The sequence below is a fragment of the Sorex fumeus genome, unplaced genomic scaffold, assembly GCF_029834395.1.
Source record: "Sorex fumeus unplaced genomic scaffold, SorFum_2.1 ptg000044l, whole genome shotgun sequence".
Classification (NCBI taxonomy): Eukaryota; Metazoa; Chordata; class Mammalia; order Eulipotyphla; family Soricidae; genus Sorex; species Sorex fumeus.
The window spans coordinates 1,980,247-1,992,652 of record NW_026606101.1 but is presented as its reverse complement, the minus strand read 5'-3'; the positions used below and the strand labels follow the sequence as shown (position 1 = coordinate 1,992,652).

At 55.2% G+C, this 12,406-nt stretch overlaps 1 protein-coding gene across 1 annotated transcript in view; it reads left to right on the top strand.

Moving 5' to 3' along the window:
- Positions 1 to 11,239, top strand: part of PABPC1L (poly(A) binding protein cytoplasmic 1 like) — a 28,981-nt gene extending 17,742 nt beyond the window's left edge. Inside the window, exons 8-13 of the mRNA XM_056121516.1 lie at positions 4,597 to 4,863; positions 5,368 to 5,455; positions 8,347 to 8,453; positions 9,191 to 9,311; positions 10,778 to 10,908; positions 11,159 to 11,239. Coding sequence (XP_055977491.1) covers positions 4,597 to 4,863; positions 5,368 to 5,455; positions 8,347 to 8,453; positions 9,191 to 9,311; positions 10,778 to 10,908; positions 11,159 to 11,221 — 777 coding nt within the window. The 3' untranslated portion in view covers positions 11,222 to 11,239. The remainder of the gene's footprint in view (positions 1 to 4,596; positions 4,864 to 5,367; positions 5,456 to 8,346; positions 8,454 to 9,190; positions 9,312 to 10,777; positions 10,909 to 11,158) is intronic.
- Positions 11,240 to 12,406: the final 1,167 nt, after the last annotated feature.

Genomic DNA, 12,406 nt, shown 5'->3' with positions numbered 1-12,406 from the left:
GATTAAGCTGACTGAATTGGGCACGAACTCCGCATTACTTTTATTTTTATTTCTTTTTCTTTTTTTCTATTGAATCACCGTGGGATACAGTTACAAAGCTTTCATGTTCGAACACCCATCCCTCCACCAGTGCACTCTCTCTACCACCAGTGTCCCCAGTATCTGTCCCCGCTCCACCCCATCCCAGTCCTCCCCCTGCCTCCATGGCAGGCAATTTCTCCAGTCCTCTCTCTCTACTCTTGGGCATTATGTTTTGTTGAGGCAGAATTCTTTTTTGAAAATTTTATTTATTTATTTATTTATTGAAACACTGTGGGGAAAGTTACAAAGCTTTCAGGTTTAAGTCTCAGTCATGCAATCACCAAACACATTTCCCTTCACCAGTACTTATTTTTCACCAAGAAGAACCCCAATATACCCTCCTCCCATCCCTCCCAGTGCCTGTGAGGCAGATGAATTCTAGTTAACACTCTATCAACTTTCATTAGATTCATTGTTTCGACAAAAGATGCACCATTATTATGTTGAGTTTACACCCCCAAATCAGACCTGTTGGAAAGACTGTCCTCCCGTTGTTCATCGATTTTCTTGAGCAGGTCCAGTAACGTCTCTGTTGTGAGACTTTGTTGTTATGTGTGTGTTTGGCATATCGAATATGTCACGGGTAGCTTGCCAGGCTTTGCCGTGCGGGCGAGATACTCTCAGTAGCTTGCCGGGCTCTCCGAGAGGGGTGGAGGAATCGAACTCGGGCCGGCCATGTTGGCTGCATGCAAGGCAAACACCTTACCCACTGTGCTATCGCTCCAGCCCATTGTTGAAAAGACATAGTGAAATAATTTGTTTCTATAGCTGGTTACAAGAATCAAATGATGATGGCTCATGATTTTGGATTTCTGATATTTTACTTATTAAGCCTGGAAGTATTTCTGAGGCAGAATTCTTGATTTGCCCAGCAGTGAGGTGTGAGGCCCCCATTGTCTACCTCTGGGGTGCTCCCGAATGCTGAAAAGGCTGACCCAAAACCTCCCCACATAAACCAGCCATTGTTGACTTAGTGATCCCTTCTCTATCCCAACTGCCTTCTCCCCCAGCATGAGGCAGGCTTCCAAACTGCGGAGCGATCCTCCTGGCCCTTGTCTCTACTGTCCTTGGGTATTAGTCTCATATTATGATATTTTATATTACACAAATGAGTGCAGTCCTTCTATGTCTGTCCATTTCTGACTCATTTCACTTAGCATGATATTCTCCATGGCCATCCACTTATAAGAAAATTTCATGACTTCATCTTTCCTAACAGCTGCATAGTATTCCATTGTGTAGATGTACCATAGTTTCTTTAACAGTTATTTGTTCGGGTTGTTTCCAGATTCTGGCCATTGTGAACAGTGTTGGCAATGAACATACAGGTGCAGATGTCATTTCTACTGTGCTTTTTTGCACCCCCAGGATATGTTCCCAGAAATGGTATTGCTGGGTCATATGAAAGTGCAATTTCTAGTTTTTTGAGGAATTTCCATATTGTTTTCCAAAAAGGCTGGACCAGTCCGCATTTCTACCAAAAATGAATGAGAGTCCCTTTTTCCCTGCATCCATGTCAGCACTGGTCGTTCTTATTCTTTTCGATGTGTGCCAGTTTCTGTGGTGTAAAATGGTATCGCATAGTTGTTTTGATTTGCATCTCCCTGATGATTAGTGATGTAGTTGCTCTGATATATATATTTTTTCATTCACCGTATTCAACACAGAAGGAAATATTGATGTGGAGTGAAGGAGGCCACTCTTTCCGGGCCTCCGTCCCCAGACCTCCCTGCTGGGACCCACAGGGTGGGACGCCCTGAAGCGTGGTGAGGAAGTTGCGGTGTGGAGCATGCACCCTTGGAACCGACAGGCGGAGTATTTCAGCTCTGGTTCTGATGGAGTGTGTGAGCCAGGCCATTGTCTTCACCCCACCCCAACCCCTAAAAAATCTCACGGACCCTAAATGCGATGTGACTGGGTCGGGGAGGAATGAGTCAAGTGAAGTTGGGGTTGATAAACACAACCAGGGTGGAATCAACCCAGCTTCCGGTTCCGACAGTTTCACTTAGCCCTGGGGCTGGGGGCTGCGCTTGTTTGCAGTTTTTCTAGAACCCTTAAGTTATTCCAACATAAAGGTTACATTTTGTTTTTAAACAGCCAGGGGACAGCATATGATGCTGGGGGGTGGGGGGGTCAAATACAGTGCCTCCCACATGCAAGCCAAGTGCTTCACAACTTGAGATGCATCCCTGCCCCCAAACTGTTATTTTCATCTAAAAGGGTGAGCAGCTGCCTCCTCCCCGCTCCCTAAAGGACTCAGCTCGGTCCTTGTGGACTGAGAGTCCTCAGAGCCTGGCTGACCTTCAGCCTGTCCTTGGGGCTGCCCTGGACAGCTCACCTTCCACTTTCTCCCCACTTCCCCATGCCCCCCAGGAGACTAGGGCTTTTTTTAAAATTTAATTTAATTTTATTTTGCTTTTTGGGTTTGTTCGAGTGGGCCCAGTAATATCTCCATTGTGACAATTGTTACTGTGTTTGGCATATCGAATATGTCATGAGCAAATCGATGAACAACGGGAGGACAGTGACAGCGATGCACAGGGGTTACTCCTGGCTCATGCACTCAGGAATTACTCCTGGCAGTGCTCGGGGGACCCTATGGGATGCTGGGAATTGAACCTGGGTCAGCCATATGCAAGGCAAACACCCTCCCCGCTGTGCTATCGCTCCAGCCCCTAGGGCTTTTATTTTATAAGACTTCCGAGGAATTTTTTTTTTTTCGCTTTTTGGGTTACACCTGGCAGTGCACAGGGGTTACTCCTGGCTCTGCACCCAGAAATTACTCCTGGCAGTGCTCGGGGGACCATATGGGATGCTGGGAATCGAACCTGAATTGGCCATGTGTTAAGCAAATGCCCTACCTGCTGTGCTATCGCTCCAACCTGTTTGTTTTCTTTTTGTCTGGCGAACATACCCAGTGGTGCTCAGGGCTTACTCCTGCTTTGCACTCAGGGATCACTCCTGGTGGGGCCCAGGGGACCAAATGGGGTTTTGGGGATAGAACCTGGGTGGGCCGTGTGCAAGGCAGACACGCTACCTGCTATATGATCACTCCAGTCCCTCCCCGAAACATAACTTTTCAGAACATTCTCTTATGCAATGTCCATAACTGGGGGCGTCTGAGTGGGCTCGGGAAGGTTTTCATCACGGTGACCTCAGTTGACGTGTTTGAGATGGTTGCCCTCACTGAAGAGCCTTGGCTTTGGTCTTCGGAAACTCTTGAGAAGCACCTGACTGACTTGTTCCCTGTGGTGAAGGGCCGTTGGGTCATGGTTTCAGCTGCTTTGCAAGGTGGTGTGGTGTAGGATAACACTGTTTTGTCCTTCTCCAGGTAGCTTAGGTTTATCAGGTCACACCCATCTAAGGACACTGAACTTGTAAGCAATGTCCTTTCTGTGTGGACACAGGAAGACAGTTAATATTATGCTTTGTAACTTGGGAGTTGATTGACTCCAAATAATATTTACTCCTGGGCATCTGCTTTCTTGACTCAGTCGCCCTTAGTTCCTAGCACCCCAAAACCAGGGTCCCGACGATGGACTGAATGGACCCAGGGCAAGCTTTGAGCTACCCTGGCATCAAAATGGGCCAGGCCAAAGCACCACGATACTCAACTATAAGTTGAAGGCATGATCATGGACAAATGCTGTCATGATCCAAAGTAAGTAACGACGAGACTTGGACCCTGTTAGGGCTAGGAAGACTAACCTGGCCTGAGGACTGCGGAATGTATAATGAGATGTTTATATCTCTTACTGTGCTCACACAGAATGACATTGCTAGGAATATTAGAAGTAGATTTACTAAAACTATTTAAGTAGATTACTAGCTGGGGAAAGAACACACCCTTGTTAGGATCCCACCCTTGAGCAGATCTCCTAGTAATCTGGAGTAATCTCTTTAGGTGAGATTTTATCCTTGAGTTAATCTCCTGGAGGAGTGGTTTTACCTCTCATTGTTGATTTGTCAATATTCAACCCACCTTTATGTCACCGCCTTACGTGATTGCTATATAAACTAAGACTATAAGCTCAGAGAGGGGAGTCAGAGCGAGAGGGGCTCAAGCTTGAGAGAAAGAACAGCCGTCCTGATCCAGGCCACACACAGGGCTCAAGAGCACTGAACGCAGGTGGTGAGAAAGGGCCATCCAGTGAGCCCGTGAACACACAACCTTCGGCGTGATAAGATTTTACAGTGTGGGAAAGTCTCTGAGGAAGGAGAAGGCTGCCCCGCTGTTAGACAGCAAGCAGCCCTGTCTTACGGGGGTTGGCGCCCTCCCCTCACCAACCTCATCTGCCTCAGATGACTGGGCCTCAGCTGAAGGGAAAAGGCAGGCCGAGTGTCTGGCACGCAGTGGGCCTCAGTAAATGTGGGGGTGACGGGACCCCCCTAAATGGAGAGTTCTCCGGGTGGCCCGGTGTGTGTGTGGGGGGGCCGGGCCAGGGGGAGTTGGCGGGGCTCGGGGCCCCAGGGCCTGCCCCCACCCCAGCAGCCCTTGTCTTGTCTTGCTTTTAGGTGATGACAGAGGGTAGCCACAGCAAGGGGTTTGGCTTTGTGTGTTTTTCCTCTCCAGAAGAGGCAACGAAGGCCGTGACAGAGATGAACGGGCGCATTGTGGGCACCAAGCCGCTCTATGTGGCGCTGGCCCAGCGCAAAGAGGAGCGCAAGGCCATCTTGACCAACCAGTACATGCATCGCCTGTCCACCATGCGGGCCCTGGGGGGGCCCCTCCTGGGCTCCTTCCAGCAGCCCGTCAACTACTTCCTGCCCGCCGTGCCCCAGGTGACCCCCTTTGGTGACCTCTGGGGAGACGCGGGAGAGAGGAAACTTCCCAGCTGGCCGTTCCCTGCCCCATCCGGAAACGGGGGCTCCCGGGTGGCTGTCAGGCAGCAACCGCACGCCTGAGGCTGGACGACACGCTTGTCCCACATCCTGAGACTCATCACCAGACAAGTGTGGGGAACGTGGCCTCCGGGGACGCCCAGAACTCTGGCCAGGAGCAGTGACTGCCCACTCCGTGGAGATGGTCACTCGAGGGGCACCTACTCACTTGACTCCTAAATGCTCCTGTGCTGAGTGGCAAAGCTTGGGGCAGTACCCAGGGGGGCTGGAGGAAGAAGGAAGATGACCTGAGGCTGTCACACCAGCACCTGTGTATGGCCGGGCAGGGCGTGGCCCTGAGGGAGGGAGCTTTGAGAGTGTCCCCACCCCGTTTCCAGGAGGGTCGGGCGTCCCTGGGCTAAGGGGTCCCCACCCCGCCTCACTCCAGGCTCTCCTCTCCCCCAGCCCTCAGCCCAGGCTGCCTACTACGGCCCTGTGGCGTCCATGCAGCCTGCCCCCAGGTGCTGGACAGACCAACCTGCAAGAGCCTCATGTGAGTGACACTCCCCTGGACTCTCTCAATTTCCCGGTGTGGGTCCCCCGTGTGTGTGTGTGTGTGTGTGTGTGTGTGTGTGTGTGTGTGTGTGATGTTCTTGTTCAGAGCACAGGTTTTGGGCCAGGGGTAGCACATTTGGTTTTATTTCTGCCTCGGGGCCAGTCCTGGCCAGTGCTCAGGGCTTATTCCTGCTCCAGGATCACTCCTGGTGGAATTGGGGGATGCCACACCATGCCGGGGATTGAGCTTGGGTCAGTCACTTGCAAGGCACTTTCCCTCCATGCTGTGCTCTCGTCCTGGTGGCCTCAGAGCTAGCTCAGGGGTTAGAGCACACGTGTGGCACGTGGGAAACCGGGTTTTGAGCTCCAGAATCATCTGGTCCCCTGGGCTGGGAGCAGTTCCTGAGCACCACCAGGTGCGACCCCCAAGTCCAAAACAAACAGAACCCCAAAATTACAGACTTTGGGTGCAGGTTTGCTCCCCCAACCTCCCCTGGGGTCACGGGCAAGCATGGTCCCCTTGGAGCCTGAGTGATCTGGTGGGATTGGCTGGCACAGGGCCGGGTTTCACTTTGCTCCAGACCCTCAATTGATGGCCTGAGGAACAGGGAATGAAGCCTGGGTTGCCTTGCCGTGTGCTCCTGTTCACTCGGACACACGACAGGGAGGGGACCAGGACGTGCCCTTGAAGCTATGTGTCAGGTGGCTTTGGTTTGGGGCCACACCCGATGATGCTCAGGGCTTACTCCTGGCTCTGCACTCAGGAATCCCTCCTGGTGATGCTTGGGGGACCATATGGGATGCTGAGGACCAAACCTGAGGTGGATGCGTGCGAGGCAAATGCGCTAACCACTGTGCCATCTCTCTGGCCCCTGGCTTTGGAAGTAGAGATGTTCCCCCTGGCCCCTACCATGGAGTTCTGGGGTGGTCTGAGCGAATCCACCCGCCTTTCTGCTGGAGATGTTCTAGGTTCCCCTCCCTAGGAAAACTTAAAGCACCCAGGAGACCCTATACTTACCCCCTTCCCGTCTCTCTCTTTTGACTGGGGGGGGTGCCGCCAGCTGCCTACCATCCAGCTGTCTCAATGTCCCGGACACCTGTCATGTCACCTCAGCGTCCCCTGGCCTACTTCAGCAGCACCAGACAGGCCTCTGCTTTGGGGTCACCCCCAGTGCCCCCCACCCAGAGCATGGGTAAGCGTGGGTAGGGCTGTGGGAGCGGGCGCAGGGAGAGGTGAGGGTTGGGCTTGGCCCTGGCGATGGGGGGAGGGCCGCAGGATATGGGGTGGCTGCCACACTGACGTTGGAGAGTAGGACTGTCTTTGGGGGTCCCTGGGGTATCTCAGTGAAGGTGGCTCCTGACTCCCAGCGTCTGTTCCTGGGACCGATGGCCTTGCTGGCTGCTCTGTCTTATCAGCCCAGTTTTTGACACAATGGCCCTGGTTTTGAGCCCCCCCCCCCCAAACTAGTAAGGAGGAGGAGGGCTGGAGCAATAGCACAGCGGGTAGGGTGTTTGCCTTGCACGCGGCTGACCCGAGTTCGATGCCCATATGGTCCCCTGAGGACCACTAATTCCTGAGTGTAGAGCCAGGAGTAACCCCTGTGCATCGTGGGGTGTCTATATATATATAGCACAGCGGGTAGGGCGTTCGCCTTACAAGCGGTCAACATGCCCGACCTGAGTTCGATTCCTCCGCCCCTCTCGGAGAGCCCGGCAAGCTACCGAGAGTATTCGATATGCCAGACACAGTAACAACAAAGTCTCCAATGGAGACGTTACTGGGCCCGCTCGAGCAAATATATATATATATATATATATATATATAGGCCCTCCCGTTGATCGTCGATTTGCTCGAGCAAATATATATATATATATATATATATATATATATTTTCATTTCATTTCATCATCCTGTTAATCGTCGATTGCCTCGAGCAGGCCCCAGTAATGTCTCTTTCATCCTAGCCCTGAGATTATATTCAGGGCTCTTTAGGAGAATGAGACCCATCATTGTTACTGGTATTTGGCATATTTGGTAGGCCACGGGGAGTTTGCCAGACTCTGCCCTGTGGGCAAGCTACATATATATATAGGCCCTCCCGTTGATCGTCGATTTGCTTGAGCGGGCCCAGTAACGTCTCCATTGGAGACTTTGTTGTTACTGTGTCTGGCATATCGAATACTCTCGGTAGCTTGCCGGGCTCTCCGAGAGGGGCGGAGGAATCGAACTCGGGTCGGCCATGTTGGCCGCTTGTAATATATATATAAAACAACAAAGTCTCCAATGGAGATGTTACTGGGCCTGCTCGAGCAAATTGATGAACAATGGGAGGACAGTGACGGTAATATATATATATATATAGATATATATATATTGACTTTTATATACAATATATATATTGACTTTTTCAAGCTAGTCCAGGAAGAAATGGTAGGAGTATTAAGAGTGGTGAAAGTCTCTCTTCCTGGGGCTGGAGTGATAGCACAGCGGGTAGGGCGTTTGCCTTGCATACGGCTGACCCGGGTTCAATTCCCAGCATCCCATAGGGTCCCCCGAGCATGGCCAGGAGTAATTCCTGAGTGCATGAGTCAGGAGTAGTCCCTGTGCTTGCTGGGTGTGACCCAAAAACTAAAACCAAAACTGAAAAAAAACAAAACCCAAAAGAAGCTAGTAAGGAGGAATAAACAGCAGGTCCCATACAGCTGAGAACAGCCCCCTGGGAGGGCAGGAGCCCGTCAGCCAGCAGCGGCCCTGAAACAGGTGCCTGGTGTGGGGATAGGCGAGCCCGTGGTGGCCGTCTGCCGGCCCATCGTGCTGGGGACCGGGCTTGCTCGCCCATGGGCTTTCAGGGGCTGCCACGCCCTGATCTCCCCGCTTCTCCCTCACAGCCAACATTGGGACCCAGACCCCCAGGCTCTGTGACACGGGCTCTCTGCCGGACCGGCCTCTCGGGCCGCACTGCTACTCGTCTGCGGTACACGGCGGCGTGTGCGGGGTGAGGCTGGCCCAGCTGTCACCCAGTGCCCTTTCTGTTTCCTGGGCTGTCGGCTGTCATTCGTGAGCAAGCACGATCCAGAACCTGGTCTTACCGACTGGGGGAAAGAGGGCCCGGGTCACAGCATGTTAATGACCGTTTCCCTTGCCTGGGTTCCGACCCACATGAACTGGGGCGGGGGAAGGGTGTGATTTGTCATGAAACAGAACGGAACAGGGCCGGATCACTGGTACATCGGGGAGGGTGTTTGCCTTGCATGTGGCTGACCCGGGTTTGATCCGCAGCACCCCGTATGGTCCCCTGAGCAGCACCAGGAGTGACTCCTGAGTGCAGAGCTAGGAGTAACCCCTGAGCATCGCAGCACACTGGCCTGTAACCCAAAAGCCCCAAACAAACAAGCAACAAGCAACCCCCCTACATACACCCGCCAAAACTCAGAACAGAAAACTGGCAGTGATGAACATTTAGCAGCCAGCCAGGGACGCACCTCCCTGCCACCTCCCAGCCAGCGCTCTCAGCCCGCTGAGGGTTCCAGTGTGGCTGCCTTGTGCCACCGTCGAGAGTAGCAGCAAATGCCAGGGGCCCAGGGAAAAGCACTTTACTTTGTGCTTTCACAGGGGGGCTCGGGCAGTAGAGGGCGAGTTTGTCGTGTGCTGCCCGTGTCCCAGGTGTCTCTTAGATGTTCGCCGTCTTGGGCTCCTCTGGTGGCTGAACAGCGTGTCCTGGCCCTGTTGCAGGTTCAGGAGCCCAGCGTGTGCGTGCCCGGGAGGGAGTCCCCCGTGTACGTCCCGGCTACAGAGCCCCTGAGTGCTTCCATGCTGGCCGCGGCACTGCCACACGAGCAGAAGCAGATGATCGGTGAGTGGCTGTTCCCCAGCTCTGGCGTGGCCGGGGGAGGGGAGCCCGAGATGCTGGGAAAGGCCCCAAGTGAGAGCAAGGTGGGAGGACAGGATAGCTGCTGGGGACCTTGCTGGACTCACTCGGCCTGTTTCTCTCACTGAACGGGGTGTGTGTGTGTGTGTGTATGAGAGAGAGAGAGAGAGAGAGAGAGAGAGAGAGAGAGAGAGAGAGAGAGAGAGAGAGAGAGAGAGAGAGAGACCCCTTGCCAGACTCCCCCGGCCGTGTGTGTGTGACCTTGCCGGACTCCCCCAGCCGTGTGTGTGTGTGTGTGACCTTGCCGGACTCCCCCGGCCTGTTTCTCTCACTGAACGGGGTGTGTGTGTGTGTGTGTGTGTGTGTGTGTGTGTGTGTGTGTGTGTGTGTGTGTGTGTGTGTATGACAATAGCACAGTGGGAGGGAATTTGCCTTGCACAGGGCTGACCTGGGTTCCATCCCCAACACCCCATATGGTCCCCTGAGCACCGTCATGAGTGATTCCTGAGTGCAGAGCCAGGTGTAGCCCCAAAACAAAACAAAAAACAGAGGGAGACCCAGTGTTGCCCGGGAGTCCTCTAGCTCTGTGGCCCTGGGCCCAAGCAGCCGTGGCTGGGAGCAGGCTCAGAGGTTGGTCCCAGACGGGCGTCTGCCAGGAAAGGACCTGTGGGGGGGGCATCGTGGCTCCCACGCCCCTCCTGAATGGGAAGAACGGTCTCTGCCTCTCATCGGTCTCCCAGAACCCACGGGAGGATGAGGGGAGCACCCGAGCAGTCCCCGCCAAACTGACACCGTGTGTCGCCACCTCTGCCCCATGCTATTAACAGGCCCTGCTAAGGGCCGGCCGCTTCATCCCAAGCTTGGGCTCCTTCTCGGATGTTTGCTCAACTCACTCGAGTTTCTGCCACTTTACGCCCAAAGAATTCTCAGTGGGCTTTAATGGAGGTGGCAGGCATCACTGGGCTCATGGGAAAATGTCTCCCAGATACCCCTGTGCACCCTCTTCTCACTAGCCCCTCGGGGCTGGCTAGAAGCACTGACGGTGGTGGGCCACTAGGTCTGTTGTGTCCAGCTGCCACTTGGGTCAGCGTGTAAGTGGAAACCCAGCTTGCAGGAGTGAGGGTGGCTTCAATAGCCTCCAGCCTCGGGCTCTGTGGCCCTCCTGCTTGGGTTGAGCCTTTTTTCCTCTTATCTAATTTTTCGGCCACCCCTGGCGATGCTTAGGGGTTAGTCCTGGCTCTGCCCTCGCGGGGCCCAGGGAATCGTAGGGATGCTGGGGATTGAACCCGGGTCCGCTGCGTGCAAGGCCAGTGCCCTCCTTGCTGTGCTACGCCCCTCATCTGGCTGTGTGGTGCTGGGAGAAGCTTCCGGGAGGCCATGTGGGCTGGGCAGGAGCAGTCCTGGGCCGAGGCTGGGTGGGGACAGACGCCATCCCAGGCTGTTCCATGCAGGTGAGCGTCTCTTCCCCCTCATCTCCGCTCTCCACACCCAGCTGGCAGGCAAGATCACGGGCATGCTGCTGGAGATCGACAACTCGGAGCTGCTGCTCATGCTGGAGTCGCCCGAGTCCCTTAACGCCAAGGTGGGCATGGGCACCTCCTTGACTCCCACCCCCCAGGCCCCCACTGCTTGGGTGTGGACCCCCTCGGCATTCCTGGGAGTGGGAGAGGGTCCGGATCCCGAGGTTCACAGCAGGCCGGGCTGACTCAGTAGCGGGTGGCGAGGTGCCAACGGACCGAGGCAGGCGGGCGGGCTGGTCTGTGGCGCACCAAGGTGCCCCTGGGTCCCAGCAGGGACAGCGAGGCCAAGTGCTGCCCCTCTGTGTCCTGCAGGTGGAAGAGGCTCTGGCGGTGTTGCAGGGGCACCAGGCCATGGAGGACACAAGTGGGCACTGAGGCCGGGGGCGCAGGTGGTGGGCACGGGAGCAGCACCCAGCGGCTGGAACTGTGCAGGGGCTGGTGCCAACTCACTGCGGAACTGGGGGACAGGGGTCCCTGGGGTCTCAGGGGCAGTGCGAGGCTGACGCCCGTGCCAAGGGCAGGAGGAAATCCAGCGCCAGCTGCACCTGCTCTTGGCCGCACTCGGCAGACACGGCTGCCGGGCCAAGCAGTCTCGATTCTTGGATGAAGACTGGCTGTGTCCTCTGCTTGAGAGGCTTGTTTTACGCTTTCAGCCCCAGGAAAGGTCCCGCCCCCGCCCCCGTCCCCGTGGGGCGCATGGTGCTTCCTGTCCCGTGAGCAGGAGCTCAGCCGGGCGGCATCAGCTCCTCACTGTCCACTCCATCATTAAAAGCGCTGCAAACTGGCTCAGCTCCCAGGAGGCTCTTTGGGTCTGGTGGGGGTGAGATTGGTGGGGGGTGGGGGGGGTAGGGCAGCACTGAGTCTAAGGGACAGAAACCCAAATGAGAGGCTGGAGGTGCCCCGAGGGGCAGGATGGAAGGAGCTGCTGGGCCCCCATCGGGCAGACAGCTCAGAGTTCGGCGAGAGGGTGACTCCTCCTGACTGCACAGGCCAAGCCCAGAGCTGGCAGAGAATGGAAGGACAACTGGGCTGGAGGGAGGATGGGCAGGCGGCTGGTCCATGGGCCGCTGACCCAGGTGGGTCAGCCAAATGGTCCCCTGAGCACTGCTGGGTGTGGCCCCAAATTAAAACCACACACACACATACCCACCCCAATTTATGTAGAAGAAAATCTTTTAATGTAACTTATAATACATTCAACAAAGAGAGAGGGAAAGACAGAGTCCAAACGAACATGCTCCAAAGAATGAAGCTGCCTGGAGGGGCCGCTGGGAAGGTCCCAGGAAGGATGCGGATGGTCACTCTCCCGACCGCCCTCCGGGGTGGCCACCCATTCTGTGCTTTGGGGACAGCTTTGACACCTCCACGCGGGAGGCAGTGACACAGACGGTCACCGCAGCGACGTCCAACCCGGATTCCACACCCCCGTCGGAAGGGCCAAGGGAGCCCCAATCAAGAGGCTGTGGGGCCCGAGGCCGGGACTGCGCCTGAAGGGCAGAGGCAGCGGCCAGTGAAACCAGCTCACCGGGCCGCCGAGGGCCCAGGGCCTCCCGGTCCCCC